Here is a 13,785-nt window from a genome sequence, read left to right on the forward strand (position 1 = left end):
GGCATGCTGGCGTGATCACTAAACTGATGCCCAGAGGGGGACTTACAGCCTACTTGGCTAGTAGTTTTGGGACTATTGGGTTTGATGAACCCCAGTCTTGCTCGGTATTAATGCTACTCACAATGAATTATGTAATTAACTTAATATGAGTTTGTGTAAATACTAGATAGATTAAAATTGAACATGAAAACTGAGAATGCAACAATTAATCTGGTAATTATGCATTTATAGCCTAGGCATTTATATCTGAAGTAACTGAAATATCTGACCTAGCATGTGTAATTCAAGAACTATAGAAATACATATCTAGGGATCTGAAATTAATGCGATAAACTGAATAGTAACATCAAAATCTGACTTGGAACATATAACTAATTAATTCATGAAGTTTTGTTGAAGTTATAGAAACCTTAGGTCTAAGCATGATATGAGAATCAAGAATCTCACTAAAACCTAGATACCCAATGGGTGAAAGGAACCCAATAGTGAAATCCTACAGACTTGGTGATGAAATTCACAGAGAAACACATAGATTTTGGGGCTGGAACTGCTGGAACCTTGTTTTGTTCTTGAACTAGGGTTCCTTACCTTTTTATCATTTCTTGCTTCTAATTTTCTAAGTTTTTTTATTAATGATTTGACTTAGATAAGTTTTAGTTATGTTTCTAGGCTTAAACTGACTAAAATCTAATGATTTATGGTCAAAATGATGTATTTTAGTGTTTAAACGAAGTGGGAAAAGATTAAAGACCCCTGAGCTGATTTCTGTAAGACGAAACGACGACCTGGACTGACAAGCCGTTGTTTAATCAACGGTCTGTCGTTTGGTTCCGTAGGTTGGGTCTGTTCAACAGACCTTTACTAAAATGGATATAACTTTTTACTCGGAGTCTGATTTTAACAAGGTCAGTGGCTATGGAAAGCTAATTAAATTATTTTTCTTTTGGTAGGTATTGGGACAACTAATTCATTTTGTGCTAAGACATATGATCATTTGAAGTTGACCCAACTGCATTTCCCCCCTAACTATCTGCTAACTTTTACCTACCGTAAGTCCGTAGGTCCATATATGGACCGTATTGGTCAATCGTGGTTCTTGTTAGAGAATGGTTAAATAGGGTGTTGATCGATGGATGCAGAATATGGAGCGTAGTCTGACCTACGGACCGTAGATTCGTTCGTCGTTCGACACTTAGTCAAATTTTCATGGGCTGAGATTTTGGGGGTTTCTGACTCCATCAACGGATGTGCAGGATGGACCGTGGGTCAAGCTATTGTCCATCGATGGCCACCATCTATTGCATTTGTAGATTTTCTGAAAAACTTATTTTTGGTCTGTTTTTGATACGGAGTGTTACAAAGATGCTCCTTTAGATTTTTTATTTCAACCACATCATCTCCTTTGAGGAAGATATCGTTGACATTCACTATAAGAACTGTTATTTTTTCTCTAGTGAATGTCAAGTAAACATCATGTGATCTGCTAGTCCTTGCACCTACCCTTGGTTCTTCACAAATTGAGTAAAACTTTCGAATAAAGTCGAGATTTCTTAAGACCTTAAAGATATCTTCTAAGCCTGCTTATATTTGACTTCTATTTCCCTTCAAACCTTGATGGGGGATCTATATAGACTTCTTCCTCTAAGTTCCCATTCAAGAAAGCATTTGATAGAATGTGATAGAATCGTTAATTCATTTTGATGATAGACAAAAAGCGCAAAGAACAGTAGCAAATGTACGCAGCAAAAAAGTCAAGCTAGAGTCCAAGATCAAGTACAATAGAGTTATTTGTCAAAGCCAAAATAATATATTAAAGGTACAAGTTAATACAAATAAGGAAAACCTTAAATATATTATTAAGGAAGAAAGTTGTGTATAATAAGGATTCCAAATTAAAAAAGAATCCTTGTTTAAATATAACTTTCTTACCTTATTAGTAAGGATTGTACAAGGCAAAAACTATATAAGAAGGATACGAGGCAGAGGGAGAAACCAACGACTTCACGCAGAGAACAAGAGAGAATTATTCACCAAATTGAGGTCTTCAAGATTGATAGGATTGCCACGGTCAAAACATTCTTGAGTGAGAAGGTTTTTATCGTGTAGAAATATTTGTCTTGTTTTTGTTCTTAATTATAGTTTACAGTTTATTGTACAAAGGGTGGGTTTGGCTCTTTGTAGGGTTGGTTGTTAGCAAGAGTTGTAACAAAAGGTGGGTTTGGCCTTTTGGAGAGATTGATTGGAGCTAATCGAGGGAGTAGTAGAGATAAGACTTTTGATTATTGAGTTGCAATCACAAAATCTTATAGTTGAATTAATAAAACGAGGTTTTTCCTTCCTTGAGTGAGGAAGGTTTTAATTCAATAAGTGTTTGTGTCTTTACTCTGTCTTTACTTAAAAGCAACTTACCCGAACCTGGTTTGTGTTCTGGGGTAAGGTTTCTTCAATTGGTATCAGAGCAGGTCTTTTCGTTAAAAGATTCACACCTTGAAAAGACTCAATGGCAGCACCACCTACCCCACAAGAGGGAGCTTCACAAACACGACCACCACTGTTCAATGGCAAATATTAAGGATGGTGGAAAAATCGTATGATGGACCATCTTATTAGCGAAAACCCTAATCTATGGGGAGTAATTCTAGATGGCCCAACCATACCTATGAAAACAACAACTGATGGAATCACTAAAATTCCAAAAGAAAGAAAGGAATGGAATGTTGAAGACAAGCTTGCAATTCAAAACAATGCCAAAGCCAAGAAAATTCTGATATGTGGCATAGGACCAGACGAATATAATCGAATCTCGTCATGTCAAGATGCCAAAGCCATATGGGAAACACTGCAAACAACTCATGAGGGAACAACGCAAGTCAAGAAGTCTAAAATTGATAACTTGAACACGCAATATGAGCTGTTCAGGATGGTAGAAGGAGAGACTATTCAAGACATGCACACCAGGTTCACCTCCATCATCAATGAGATGTGCCTAACGGAAAAGCAGCAAGGAAACTCTTGAGTGTCCTTCCTGAAACTTGGGAAAGCAAAGTCGAGGCTATCACTGAAGCCCGCGACCTGGACTCACTGGGAATGGATGAGTTAATTGGTAATGTCATCACATACGAACTTAAGAAAAACCAAGAAAATGAAATTGGAGGAAAAAGAAAGGAAAGGAACCTGGTTCTAAAGGCTACTGCATCAGATGATTTTGAAGATGAAAATATCGCCCTCATAACTAAAAGGGTTCACTAGAATGCTAAAGAGAGGGTAGACCTTTCAAAAGAAAGCTTTTCAAAAACCATCTGAAAACACTAAAGACCAGGTTTGTCATAAGTGTGGGAGTCCAGATCACTTCATAAAATTCTGTCCACTTTGGGCTGTAGAGCAGAAAAAGGTAAACTTTGAGAAAGGTAAAGACATCAAAAAGGATAAGTTTGTTCCCTCAAACAGAAGAATGACAACTCAAGAGGCAGACATGTCAATGAAGAGGGCTTTTGCAGCAATGGGGAATTCATCTGATGAAGAGTTTGAGGGTGATGAGACAGAAAACCAGTTTCTTCTTGCACTAGAACAAGAAGATGATTATGTCTTTCTTGCCCTTGTAGCAGTGGAAACCAAGGAAGAAAGGGAAACTTGCAGATCACAAGAAACCATACTAGCACTCACGGCTGGATCAGATTCTGAAGAGGAAAAAGAAGAAGAAGATACAAATGAAAAGGTTAGTCTTCATCACTTACAAGACAATCTAGGTTCATACTCAAAAACAGAGCCTTACTCTACACTCTCATTGATGCATATAAAACCATAGACTCAAAAAGGGAACTGATAATGAAAGACTATGCATCACTAAGAGAAGAAAACAAGAGCCTTGAAAAACAGAATCTTCATCTTTTATCTAAGAATACCAAACTAAGTAAAAATCTAGAATTGGTAACTAAAAGGAATGAAACACTCTCCAAAGAGCTTCTTGTGACTAAAACTGAAGCAGAAAATGGAATGAGATGGACTAGGTCCTCCATACTGCTTGACAGCATTCACAAGAATCGCACAATTGAGAAACATGGGATAGGTTTTGATAGAACCAGCTCTCAAGTAAAAAATCCCAACATAGACTGTTTATGCATGCACTGTGGACTAGTAGGACATAAAAGTCATGATTGTCAAAAGAAACAAACTGCTCATAACAAAAACTTGAAATCCTTGAGAAAACCTCATCATGATAAACCCAATGAGCAAAAACAAATCCCTACAGACAAATCTCTTCCTATCTGGGCCAGAAGAAATCTTATCCACCCATTCCCTAAGCTTAAATCAAAGTGGATTTGGGTACCAAAATCTAAAATTCAACAATAAATTGCAGGGATCAGTGAAGAGGAAGCAGCAACAATGGTACTTGGATAGTGCATGCTCAAGACACATGACTGGAGATAAAAGAAGCTTCCTCTCACTCAAGAACATCAAAGGAGGAAACGTTGCCTTTGGTAATGGTAAAAGTGGTGATATTCAGGGAATTGGAAAGGTTGGATCAATGGATACTCATGCAATTGAGAATGTATATTATGTGAATGGTCTACAACATAACCTTTTGAGCGTATCTCAAATATGTGATAAAGGAAACAACGTTCTCTTTACAGAAAAAGAATGCAGAGTAACAAACTCAGTGACTGGAAACCTGGTTCTACTAGGAAAGAGACACAAAAATGTGTACAAAGTCAAGACTGTTGACTCCAAGGAAGATAATCTTAAATGTCTAAGTGCAGTCTCAGATTGCTCCATGCTATGGCACAAAAGAATGGGACACATTAGCATGACAACTATAAACAAGCTCATATCTAAAGACCTGGTTAGGGGATTGCCAACCAAAAGTTTCAAGGACAACCAAGTATGTGGAACCTGCATTCAAGGAAAACAGGTTAGGTCATCCTTCAAACCAAAGTTGACAGTAAGTACTACTAAGCCACTCGAACTACTTCACATGGATTTATGTGGACCAATGCGTGTACAAAGCAGGGGTGGAAAAAGATATGTGTTTGTAATAGTTGATGACTACTCAAGATTCACTTGGACATTGTTTCTTGCAACAAAGGATGAGACATTCACTATGTTTGAAGTTTTTTTCAAAGCTGGTTCAGAAGAAATTCAACAAAGAAATAATCAGCATCAGATCTGATCATGGACTGGAGTTTGAGAACTCACAATTCCTACAATTTTGTACTACAAATGGGATTGAGCATAACTTCTCAGCACCTAGAACACCACAACAAAATGGTGTTGTTGAGAGGAAAAATAGAACACTGGAAGATATTGCAAGAAGAATGTTAATCTCAAGCAAACTTCCAAAATTCTATTAGGCTGAAGTAGTAAATACAGGATGCTATTTAATAAATAGATGTATAATCAGATCAGTGTTAAACAAAACACCATATGAGCTACTAAAAGGAAGAAAACCAAATCTAGCACATCTTAGGGCCTTTGGATGTGTATGTTTTATACACAACAATGACAAAGACAATTTGGGAAAATTTGATGCCAAGAGTGATGAAGGAATTTTTCTAGGCTACTCATCACAAAGCAAGGCCTACAAGGTATTGAATAAAAGAACAAACTGTGTAGAAGAAAGTGTCCATGTTGTTTTTAATGAACATACTAGTGAAGTTGAAGGAAATTCAGAGGATGAACAAAATGAGGAAACCTGCTCCAAGCCATCAGACCCAAAAACATGGGAAAAAGAAACCATACCATCTGAAATAGGAGATAAGTCTGCTGCGAAACTGGTTCATCTGCACCTCAAGAACTAGTGAGTATTCCCACTCATAATTGGAAACATCAAAGCTCTCACCCTCTGCAAAATCTTCTTACTCCTCTTAACTCAGGCATATCTACAAGATCCAAACTACGTGGTATGTGTGCATTCTCTGCCTATGTGTCCCTGATTGAGCCTAAAATATAAAGGAAGCATTGCTAGACTCTGAATGGATTGGTGCTATGCAAGAAGAACTCAACCAATTTGAAAGAAGCAAAGTGTGGAACCTGGTTCCAAAGCCCCAAAACAGAACAGTAATAGGAACTAGGTGGGTGTTTAGAAACAAGCTCGATGAGCAAGGTCAAATAGTACGCAACAAAGCTAGGCTAGTTGTACAGGGATACAACCAAGAAGAAGGTATAGACTATGATGAAACCTTCGCACCAATAGCAAGAATTGAGGCCATTAGAATACTGGTAGCATATGCTGCTCACATGGAGTTTAAACTCTACCAAATGGATGTCAAAAGTGCCTTTCTAAATGGTTACCTACAAGAAGAGGTGTATGTAAAACAACCTCCAGGTTTCGAAAATACCATATATCCTGATCATGTATATAAATTGGACAAAGCACTCTATGGGTTAAAACAAGCACCAAGAGCATGGTATGATCGATTGTCTAATTTTCTTCTCACACATGGATATACAAGAGGAAAAATTGACAATACATTGTTTCTTCGAAAACAAGGTAAAGATCTATTCATAGTCCAAGTATATGTAGATGACATCATATTTGGAGGAACCAATGACTCACTAGGAGTAGAATTTGCTCAACTAATGGATAGTGAGTTTGAGATGAGTATGATGGGAGAATTGAACTTCTTCTTGGGACTTCAAATTAAGCAAACTCCAGTTGGAACATCTATTCATCAACAAAAGTACATCAAGGAATTAGTGAAGAAGTATGATATGAATGACGCTAAGACAAATGATACCCCCATTGGGACAACAACAAAGCTTGATAAAGATGAACCAGGTTCACTAGTCAATGACACTAGATATAGAGGTATGATTGGATCACTCCTGTATCTCACTGCTAGCAGACCTGATATAGTGTTTAGTGTTGGTCTATGTGCAAGATTTTAGTCTTGCCCAAAGGAATCACATCTAAAAGATGTCAAGAGAATCCTGAGATATTTGAAAGGTACAATAAACCTGGTTCTCTGGTATCCAACTGGTGACTCTTTTGATCTAAAGGGATTTGCTAACACTGATTATGCAGGACACATGGTTGATAAAAAAAGTACTTCTGGGATGGCACACTTTTTAGGACCATGTTTAATATCCTGGGCAACAAGAAAACAAAATTCAGTGGCTCTATCTACTGCAGAGGCTGAGTATGTTGCAGCTGCTTCATGTTGTGCCCAACTTCTTTGGATAAAACAGCAGCTTAAAGACTTTGGTATAGAAACAGGTTGTATTCCTATTCTATGTGATAACACAAGTGCTATAAAATGGCCAAAAACCCAGTTCAACACAAGCGCACCAAACACATAGATGTTAGACATCACTTTCTTCGTGATAATGTTGAAAAGGGAAACATAATAATGGAGTTCTGCAAAACTGAGAATCAAGTTGCTGATATTTTCACCAAGGCACTAGGAAGAGAGTCATTTCAGAAAAATAGACTTGAGTTAGGGCTCATCTTCTTAGAATGAACTATGCCCAACCAAGTTCTAATAAGGTATAAACCAGGTTCAGTCAAGATGGTTCTACATAATCATTGCATAAAAAAAAAGAAAAAGAAAAAAAATTAAATTAATAAAAAAAAAGGAAAAAAAATTAAATTAATAATAAAAAAAATTCAAAAAAAATTATTATTGGGGGAAATCAATCTCATCTTCTCTCTCCCATGCCCCCTCTCTGACAAGCAGGTGCAACCGTCACGACGCACGTCTCCTCGATGTCAATCCCCCATAATTACTCCAATCCCTTGATTACAACACCAAAACCGTTCCCAATAAAGCACTCTCTTTAAACTAGCAACCAACTTTCTCTCATCTTCATTCTTCAGAAAACCAAGACACCAAAATCCCTTCCATAACCATGACTAATCCACTTGTTGCTTACTCCGATGATGAAAGCTCATCTGATAGTGCATATTCTCAGGGGGAAGAAAACCAAGTTGTTGATGGTGTGCCCGATCTTTGGGAGGAAAGCCAACTCCCAATCACACCTCCATCACCACCACCAAAATCTCCATCACCACCACCAAAAGCTCCATCACCACCACAAAAAACTCCATCTCCACCACCAAAATCTACATCTCCACCACCACAAGTAACCCCTTCACCATCACCAGTCCAAGGAGAATCTTCACCTGTCGTTACAGACTCCCCACCACCACCCATCATCGAATCTCCCCCATCACCAGTCCAAGAAACTCTAACATCACCGGTCCACGAAACCCCACCTTCACCAAACCCAACATCTCCCACAGCCACTGTCCCAACCATCCCCCCTTCTTCACTATCTCACCACATCACTTCTCAAAACCCACCACTCTCTCCAATCCATGATGATATTCTTTTGAGTTCCCCTCACATTACAAAACCAAGGCAGCTAAAAAAGCATATTGCAGTCAAACAGGTTCGTCTACACAGGCCAGTCAGAAGGAGTGCGCATGTGGTCAAACTAGCTGATGATGCAACATCTGGGGTGAAGCGTCAACGATTGGGTAAGTCTCCTGTTCCTTCATCAGTCTCCCCAATGGATCTTGCTTCTGATACTGATGCTATGTCTGAGGGCAAACAATCTGCTACTCCTCCATCCAAATCAAAATCTACGAAAAGCAATGCAGATAAATTTCTAAAAGTGGGAAGGAAAAAGTACTTCCAAACCAAATCAGTGCTTAGGGGTAGAACCTTTCACCCTGATATACTTTCAATGGATTTAGTGAAGCAGGTTTGCGAATTCCTAAGGTTTCAAGGGTGGGAGGAGTTATTTCTAGAACCCAGTTTGATTTATGAAAAGGAAGTGGTCCAATTCTATACGAACTTGGTCATCCTAGAAGGAGATGTGGCGTCGTCTAGTGTAAAGGGAGTTGACATTGTATTTGATGCAACCAAGCTTGGGGAAATCTTGCATATACCATCTGTGGGTATAAATGAGTACAATTGGGGTTTTCATGAGTATTCTAGTCTGCCAGCTCAATTGTCTCAAGGTAGAGTCAATTCTAGGGCTCAAACTGTTTTAAAGGGAATAATGCGATCGTTGCATAAGCTTCTTTTTGAGATAGTTCATAAGGTGATACTACCTAGAGGTCACCAACGTCACATTGCCTCCATAAGAGACATGGGACTTATGAACGCACTTGAGTGCAAAGAGAGCATTGATTGGCCTACACTGATTATCAAATATCTTGCTAGAATTGTGGATCCTAAGTTAGGCTCTCATCAGTTAGCTTTTGGAAATATATTGACTAGGGTGTTTGATTCTTTTGAAGTACCATTGGGAGAAGGCAGGATTTTAACTCGTGCAGATATGTTCACTCAAACTATCCTTGCTGATTGTGGCATTTCTATGGAGTCGGAGCAGGTTGCAACTGCGTCTCCACGTATATCTGGTCCTGTTGCTCAGTTACTTAGGGAACTTAAAGTAGCTGAAGAAAAGAATGCTTCTCTTGAATCAGACAACCAGAAGTTACGTGCTGAGCTCGATTCCTCAAATGCTGAAATACACAAGTTGAAGGATCAGTTGGTGCAGCAGCAACTTGCTAACAATGCAAGAGTTGACAGAGTTTTGGATATGCTGGCTTCTGCTTCAACTAAGCCTGGTCAACCTCCACAGTGATAAAGCATGTTGTCTGAACCTGGTTCTCTTAGTTGGTTTCACTCTGTATTGTTGCTCCTTGTTTCACTCTGTTTTGTTGCCAGAACAATTTACATTGCTCAATTGGCTGGGCGTATTTGTTGCTATGGATATTGATTAGTGTTGATTAGCCGCTGTTGATGTCTTTTTGATTCGTCAAAAGGGGGAAGAGTTATTTGCGCATACATCACACGTTACATGTTTGTCTTCATCAAAAAGGGGGAATATGATAGAATGTGATAGAATCGTTAATTCATTTTGATGATAGACAAAAAGCGCAAAGAACAGTAGCAAATATACGCAGCAAAGAAATCAAGCTAGAGTCCAAGATCAAGTACAATAGAGTTATTTGTCAAAGCCAAAATAATATATTAAAGGTACAAGTTAATACAAATAAGGAAAACCTTAAATATATTATTAAGGAAGGAAGTTGTGTATAATAAGGATTCTAAGTTAAAAAAGAATCCTTGTTTAAATATAACTTTCTTACCTTATTAGTAAGGATTGTACAAGGCAAAAACTGTATAAGAAGGATACGAGGCAGAGGGAGAAACCAACGACTTCACGCAGAGAACAAGAGAGAATTATTCACCAAATTGAGGTCTTCAAGATTGATAGGATTGCCACGGTCAATACATTCTTGAGTGAGAAGGTTTTTATCGTGTATAACTATTTGTCTTGTTTTTGTTCTTAATTACAGTTTACAGTTTATTGTACAAAGGGTGGGTTTGGCTCTTTGTAGGGTTGGTTGTTAGCAAGGGTTGTAACAAAAGGTGGGTTTGGCCTTTTGTAGAGATCGATTGGAGCTAATCGAGGGAGTAGTAGAGATAAGACTTTTGATTATTGAGTTGTAATCACAAAATCTTATAGTTGAATTAATAAAATGAGGTTTTTCCTTCCTTGAGTGAGGAAGGTTTTAATTCAATAAGTGTTTGTGTCTTTACTCTGTCTTTACTTAAAAGCAACTTACACGAACCTGGTTTGTGTTCTGGGGTAAGGTTTCTTCAGCATTCTTCACATCCAACTGTTGATGATACTGCTCAAAGATTTATTGAGATTGTCACAAAAATTTTAATTGAGTATATCTTAGATACTGGAGCAAACGTCTCGAGCTAGTCAATGCCATATATTTGCGTGAATCCATTTGCAACTAACCGGGCCTTAAGCCTTTCCAAGGATTTTCTGATTTGAACTTGGTGGTGAACACTCATTTACAACCCCCTTGTTTCTTTCCCTTTGGTAAATCCACTAACTCCCATGTCTCATTTTTGTCCCAAAAACTAGCAACTCCACCAGAATAGTCTCCTTTTACTTAAGAACTCGTAGAGCATCCTGCACATTTTTTGGAATCACCACACTAGAAAGTTGTGAAGTAAAGGCTGAAAAACTAGGGGAAATATTTCATATGAAATAATCATAGAAATGGGATATTTAGAAGCATTTCTAACACTTGCTTTTTGCAATAGGTAGGTCCACATATAAGGAGTTAGAAATAGAATCAGCTGGAATGTTATCTTGAATTGCAGTAACATCTTGATGACCTGTCTTTTGGTAGTGATGAGAATCTTCTATCTTTATTCCTAGAGTTCGGTTCCTTCTCAAATACACCTGTATTTCGTTTGATTATTCTCTATTCCCATTTTTATTTTTTTCATTTGAAGGCTCTACATATTCAATTCCTGATTTTTTGTTATTTAAGTCATTTTGGTCCCTATCATCTCTTGGATCAGACTTATTTATATCTTCTTCTAGATCCCTCACATCAGTATTTGTTGTAATATCATGTTCATCATTTTCCTGATGTCTTGTTTCCTAATATCACAAAAAATAGATATTCACCTACATGATACTCCCCTAAAGATGGGTAGTAAAATAGAGTTGGGACTCAAAGAAATTTAGATGCGTTGTTATAATTATCTTCCTAGCATTTGGATCATAATACTTATATCCCTTTAGACATGTGGCATATCCTACAAAAATACACTTCTTAGCCCGATGTTCAAGTTTACTATGATTATGAATATGAACGAATATTGTACAACAACCAAAAACTTTCAGTGGAAATGAGGTCCTTATTCAATGATACTTTTGTATTATGTTAGAACCATAAAATTCTTGGAGTAAATTTGGCATTGTGGTTGTTGAGTTTCTCTATTACTAGTAAATGGTGTTACTAGTATGAAACTACAAAATTATATGTATAATTGTTTAAAATGATTGAGTTCTTTTATGAAAAAGTTTCACTTAAAATGTTGTGATTTTTTATGTTAAGATATGTCTATTATATATAATTATTTTTATAGACATTAATATTGGTGAATAGTCATTTGTCATGTTGTGTAAAAGAAGCATTTGGACTATATCGCCTTTATTGGACCCGATAAACTTTGTTCATGGGTAGTTCTATAACAATCAAATTGAAATTTATGGAAAGGTCCTTATGAAAAGGACATTTGACAAGATGTTGACTCTAAATAATGTTTGTATCATACAAAATAAGAAGTTAGAAACAAAATATTTGAGAATAAATATACCTCGCGTAGAGCTATTCAAAGTCAATATTTTTATTTGTTCTTACTTGCTTGAGTCAAAGTTTGTGACATGATCACTTGGGGCATGTCAATTTTTTTTTTTAAAATCTTGTAAGGGAAACTGATCAACTTAGAAATTTTGTCTAACTACGAGTGCAATAAATAAATCTCTTGAAAGGAATTCTAATCCATTAGAATTGATTTACACTTACATTTGTGATATGAAGTCAATACCGTTTCGTGGTGGGAAAAAGTATCTCCTTACTTTTATCGACAATTGCATTAGAAACGAGTATGTCTATTTGATGAATGGTAAAGATGTAGCAATAGAAATGTCTAGACAATATAATATTGAAGGTTAAAATCACTTGGGAAAAGATAAAAAGTGATAGGGATGGAGAGTATAAATCTCATTTTAAAGAAATGTGTTTGAAAAATTTAATTATTCATCAAATTGTTTCCCTATTCACCTCAATCTAATGAAAAACCGAATGTTGAAAGAAATGATGGATGCATTATTTATAAGTTCAGATTTACCACAAAGATTGGGTGGAGAAACAATCCTTACTGCAAAAGGGAACAACAAAAAATTATGTCATTTTAGAAACAAAGCAAGTTTGTTTGGCCAGGACACAATCTATTCCATATGAGAAATGTAAAGGAAGGAATTCCAACTTAAAATATTTCAATGTATGGGGTGTCTATTCAAATTCCATGTTCCTATTCCTTAAAGATTAATAGGACCTAAGACCGTGGACTGTAGACTTAGACTTGAATTGTCTTGTGAAAGATGTAAACGACCTTGGGATGAGAACAAGAAGAGAAGATACTTAATAAAGAGATTCAGAGGCATAGTAAATGTCAAAGGATATCTACTTCCTTTGAATATGATTTTGTAACATATCTTGTGTCTTCTATAGACTCATCTTTTTGGACAGATGGTGTCAATAGTTAGATTGCTTTGATCTTGAGCAATCCTATTTTAAGTTGATTGATCTTCCTCTAGGAAATAAACCTTTGGGTTTAAAGTGAATCCTCAAAAGGAAAATGAAATTCAACGAAACTATTTACAAATATAAATCAAGACTTTTGGCAAAGGTTTCTAAAAACAAGGTCTTGATGTTTTCGACATATACTCGCCAGTAACTAGAATGACATTCATTTTCATGTTAATTGTGGTATATGACCTCCAAATTCATCAAATGTGTGAAAACAACTCGCTTAAACGGGGAATTGGAGGAAGAAATTTATGTGGAATTGCCCTAGGGTTTTGTGTTTCCTGGTAAATAAAAGAAAGTGTGTGAACTTGTTAATTCACATTATTGACTAAAACAAGCACCCAAACAATGACATAAGAAATTTGACCAAACTATATTGACAAATAGATTTAAGAATGGTGGAAGTGATAAATGTGTTCACATTAAAATCACAAGTCATTGTTTGATTGTATATTGGTGATACGTTTTTCATCAATAGAGACACTAATGACATAAATGCTACAAAATGTATGCTAGTAAACAAGTTTGGAATGAAAAATCTTGGAGTTGTTGATGCAATCTTAGGTATAAGAACCCTTAGAAATCCATACTGTTTAGCATTTTGACGGTCTAGTTGCATTTAAAAGGTACTTGACTAGTTCAAATAT

At 36.7% G+C, this 13,785-nt stretch overlaps 1 protein-coding gene across 1 annotated transcript; it reads left to right on the forward strand.

The window, feature by feature from the left end:
• Positions 1-2,593: 2,593 nt before the first annotated feature.
• LOC138337322 (uncharacterized) lies at positions 2,594-5,167 on the forward strand. Its single transcript, XM_069287231.1, has 4 exons — positions 2,594-2,958; positions 3,042-3,240; positions 3,386-3,715; positions 4,358-5,167. Exons 1-4 carry the CDS (start codon positions 2,594-2,596, stop codon positions 5,165-5,167), a joined length of 1,704 nt encoding a protein of 567 aa, XP_069143332.1.
• The last annotated feature ends 8,618 nt before the right edge of the window (positions 5,168-13,785 follow it).

Source organism: Solanum lycopersicum, chromosome 7 (genome assembly GCF_036512215.1).
Source record: "Solanum lycopersicum chromosome 7, SLM_r2.1".
NCBI classification, from domain to species: domain Eukaryota; kingdom Viridiplantae; phylum Streptophyta; class Magnoliopsida; order Solanales; family Solanaceae; genus Solanum; species Solanum lycopersicum.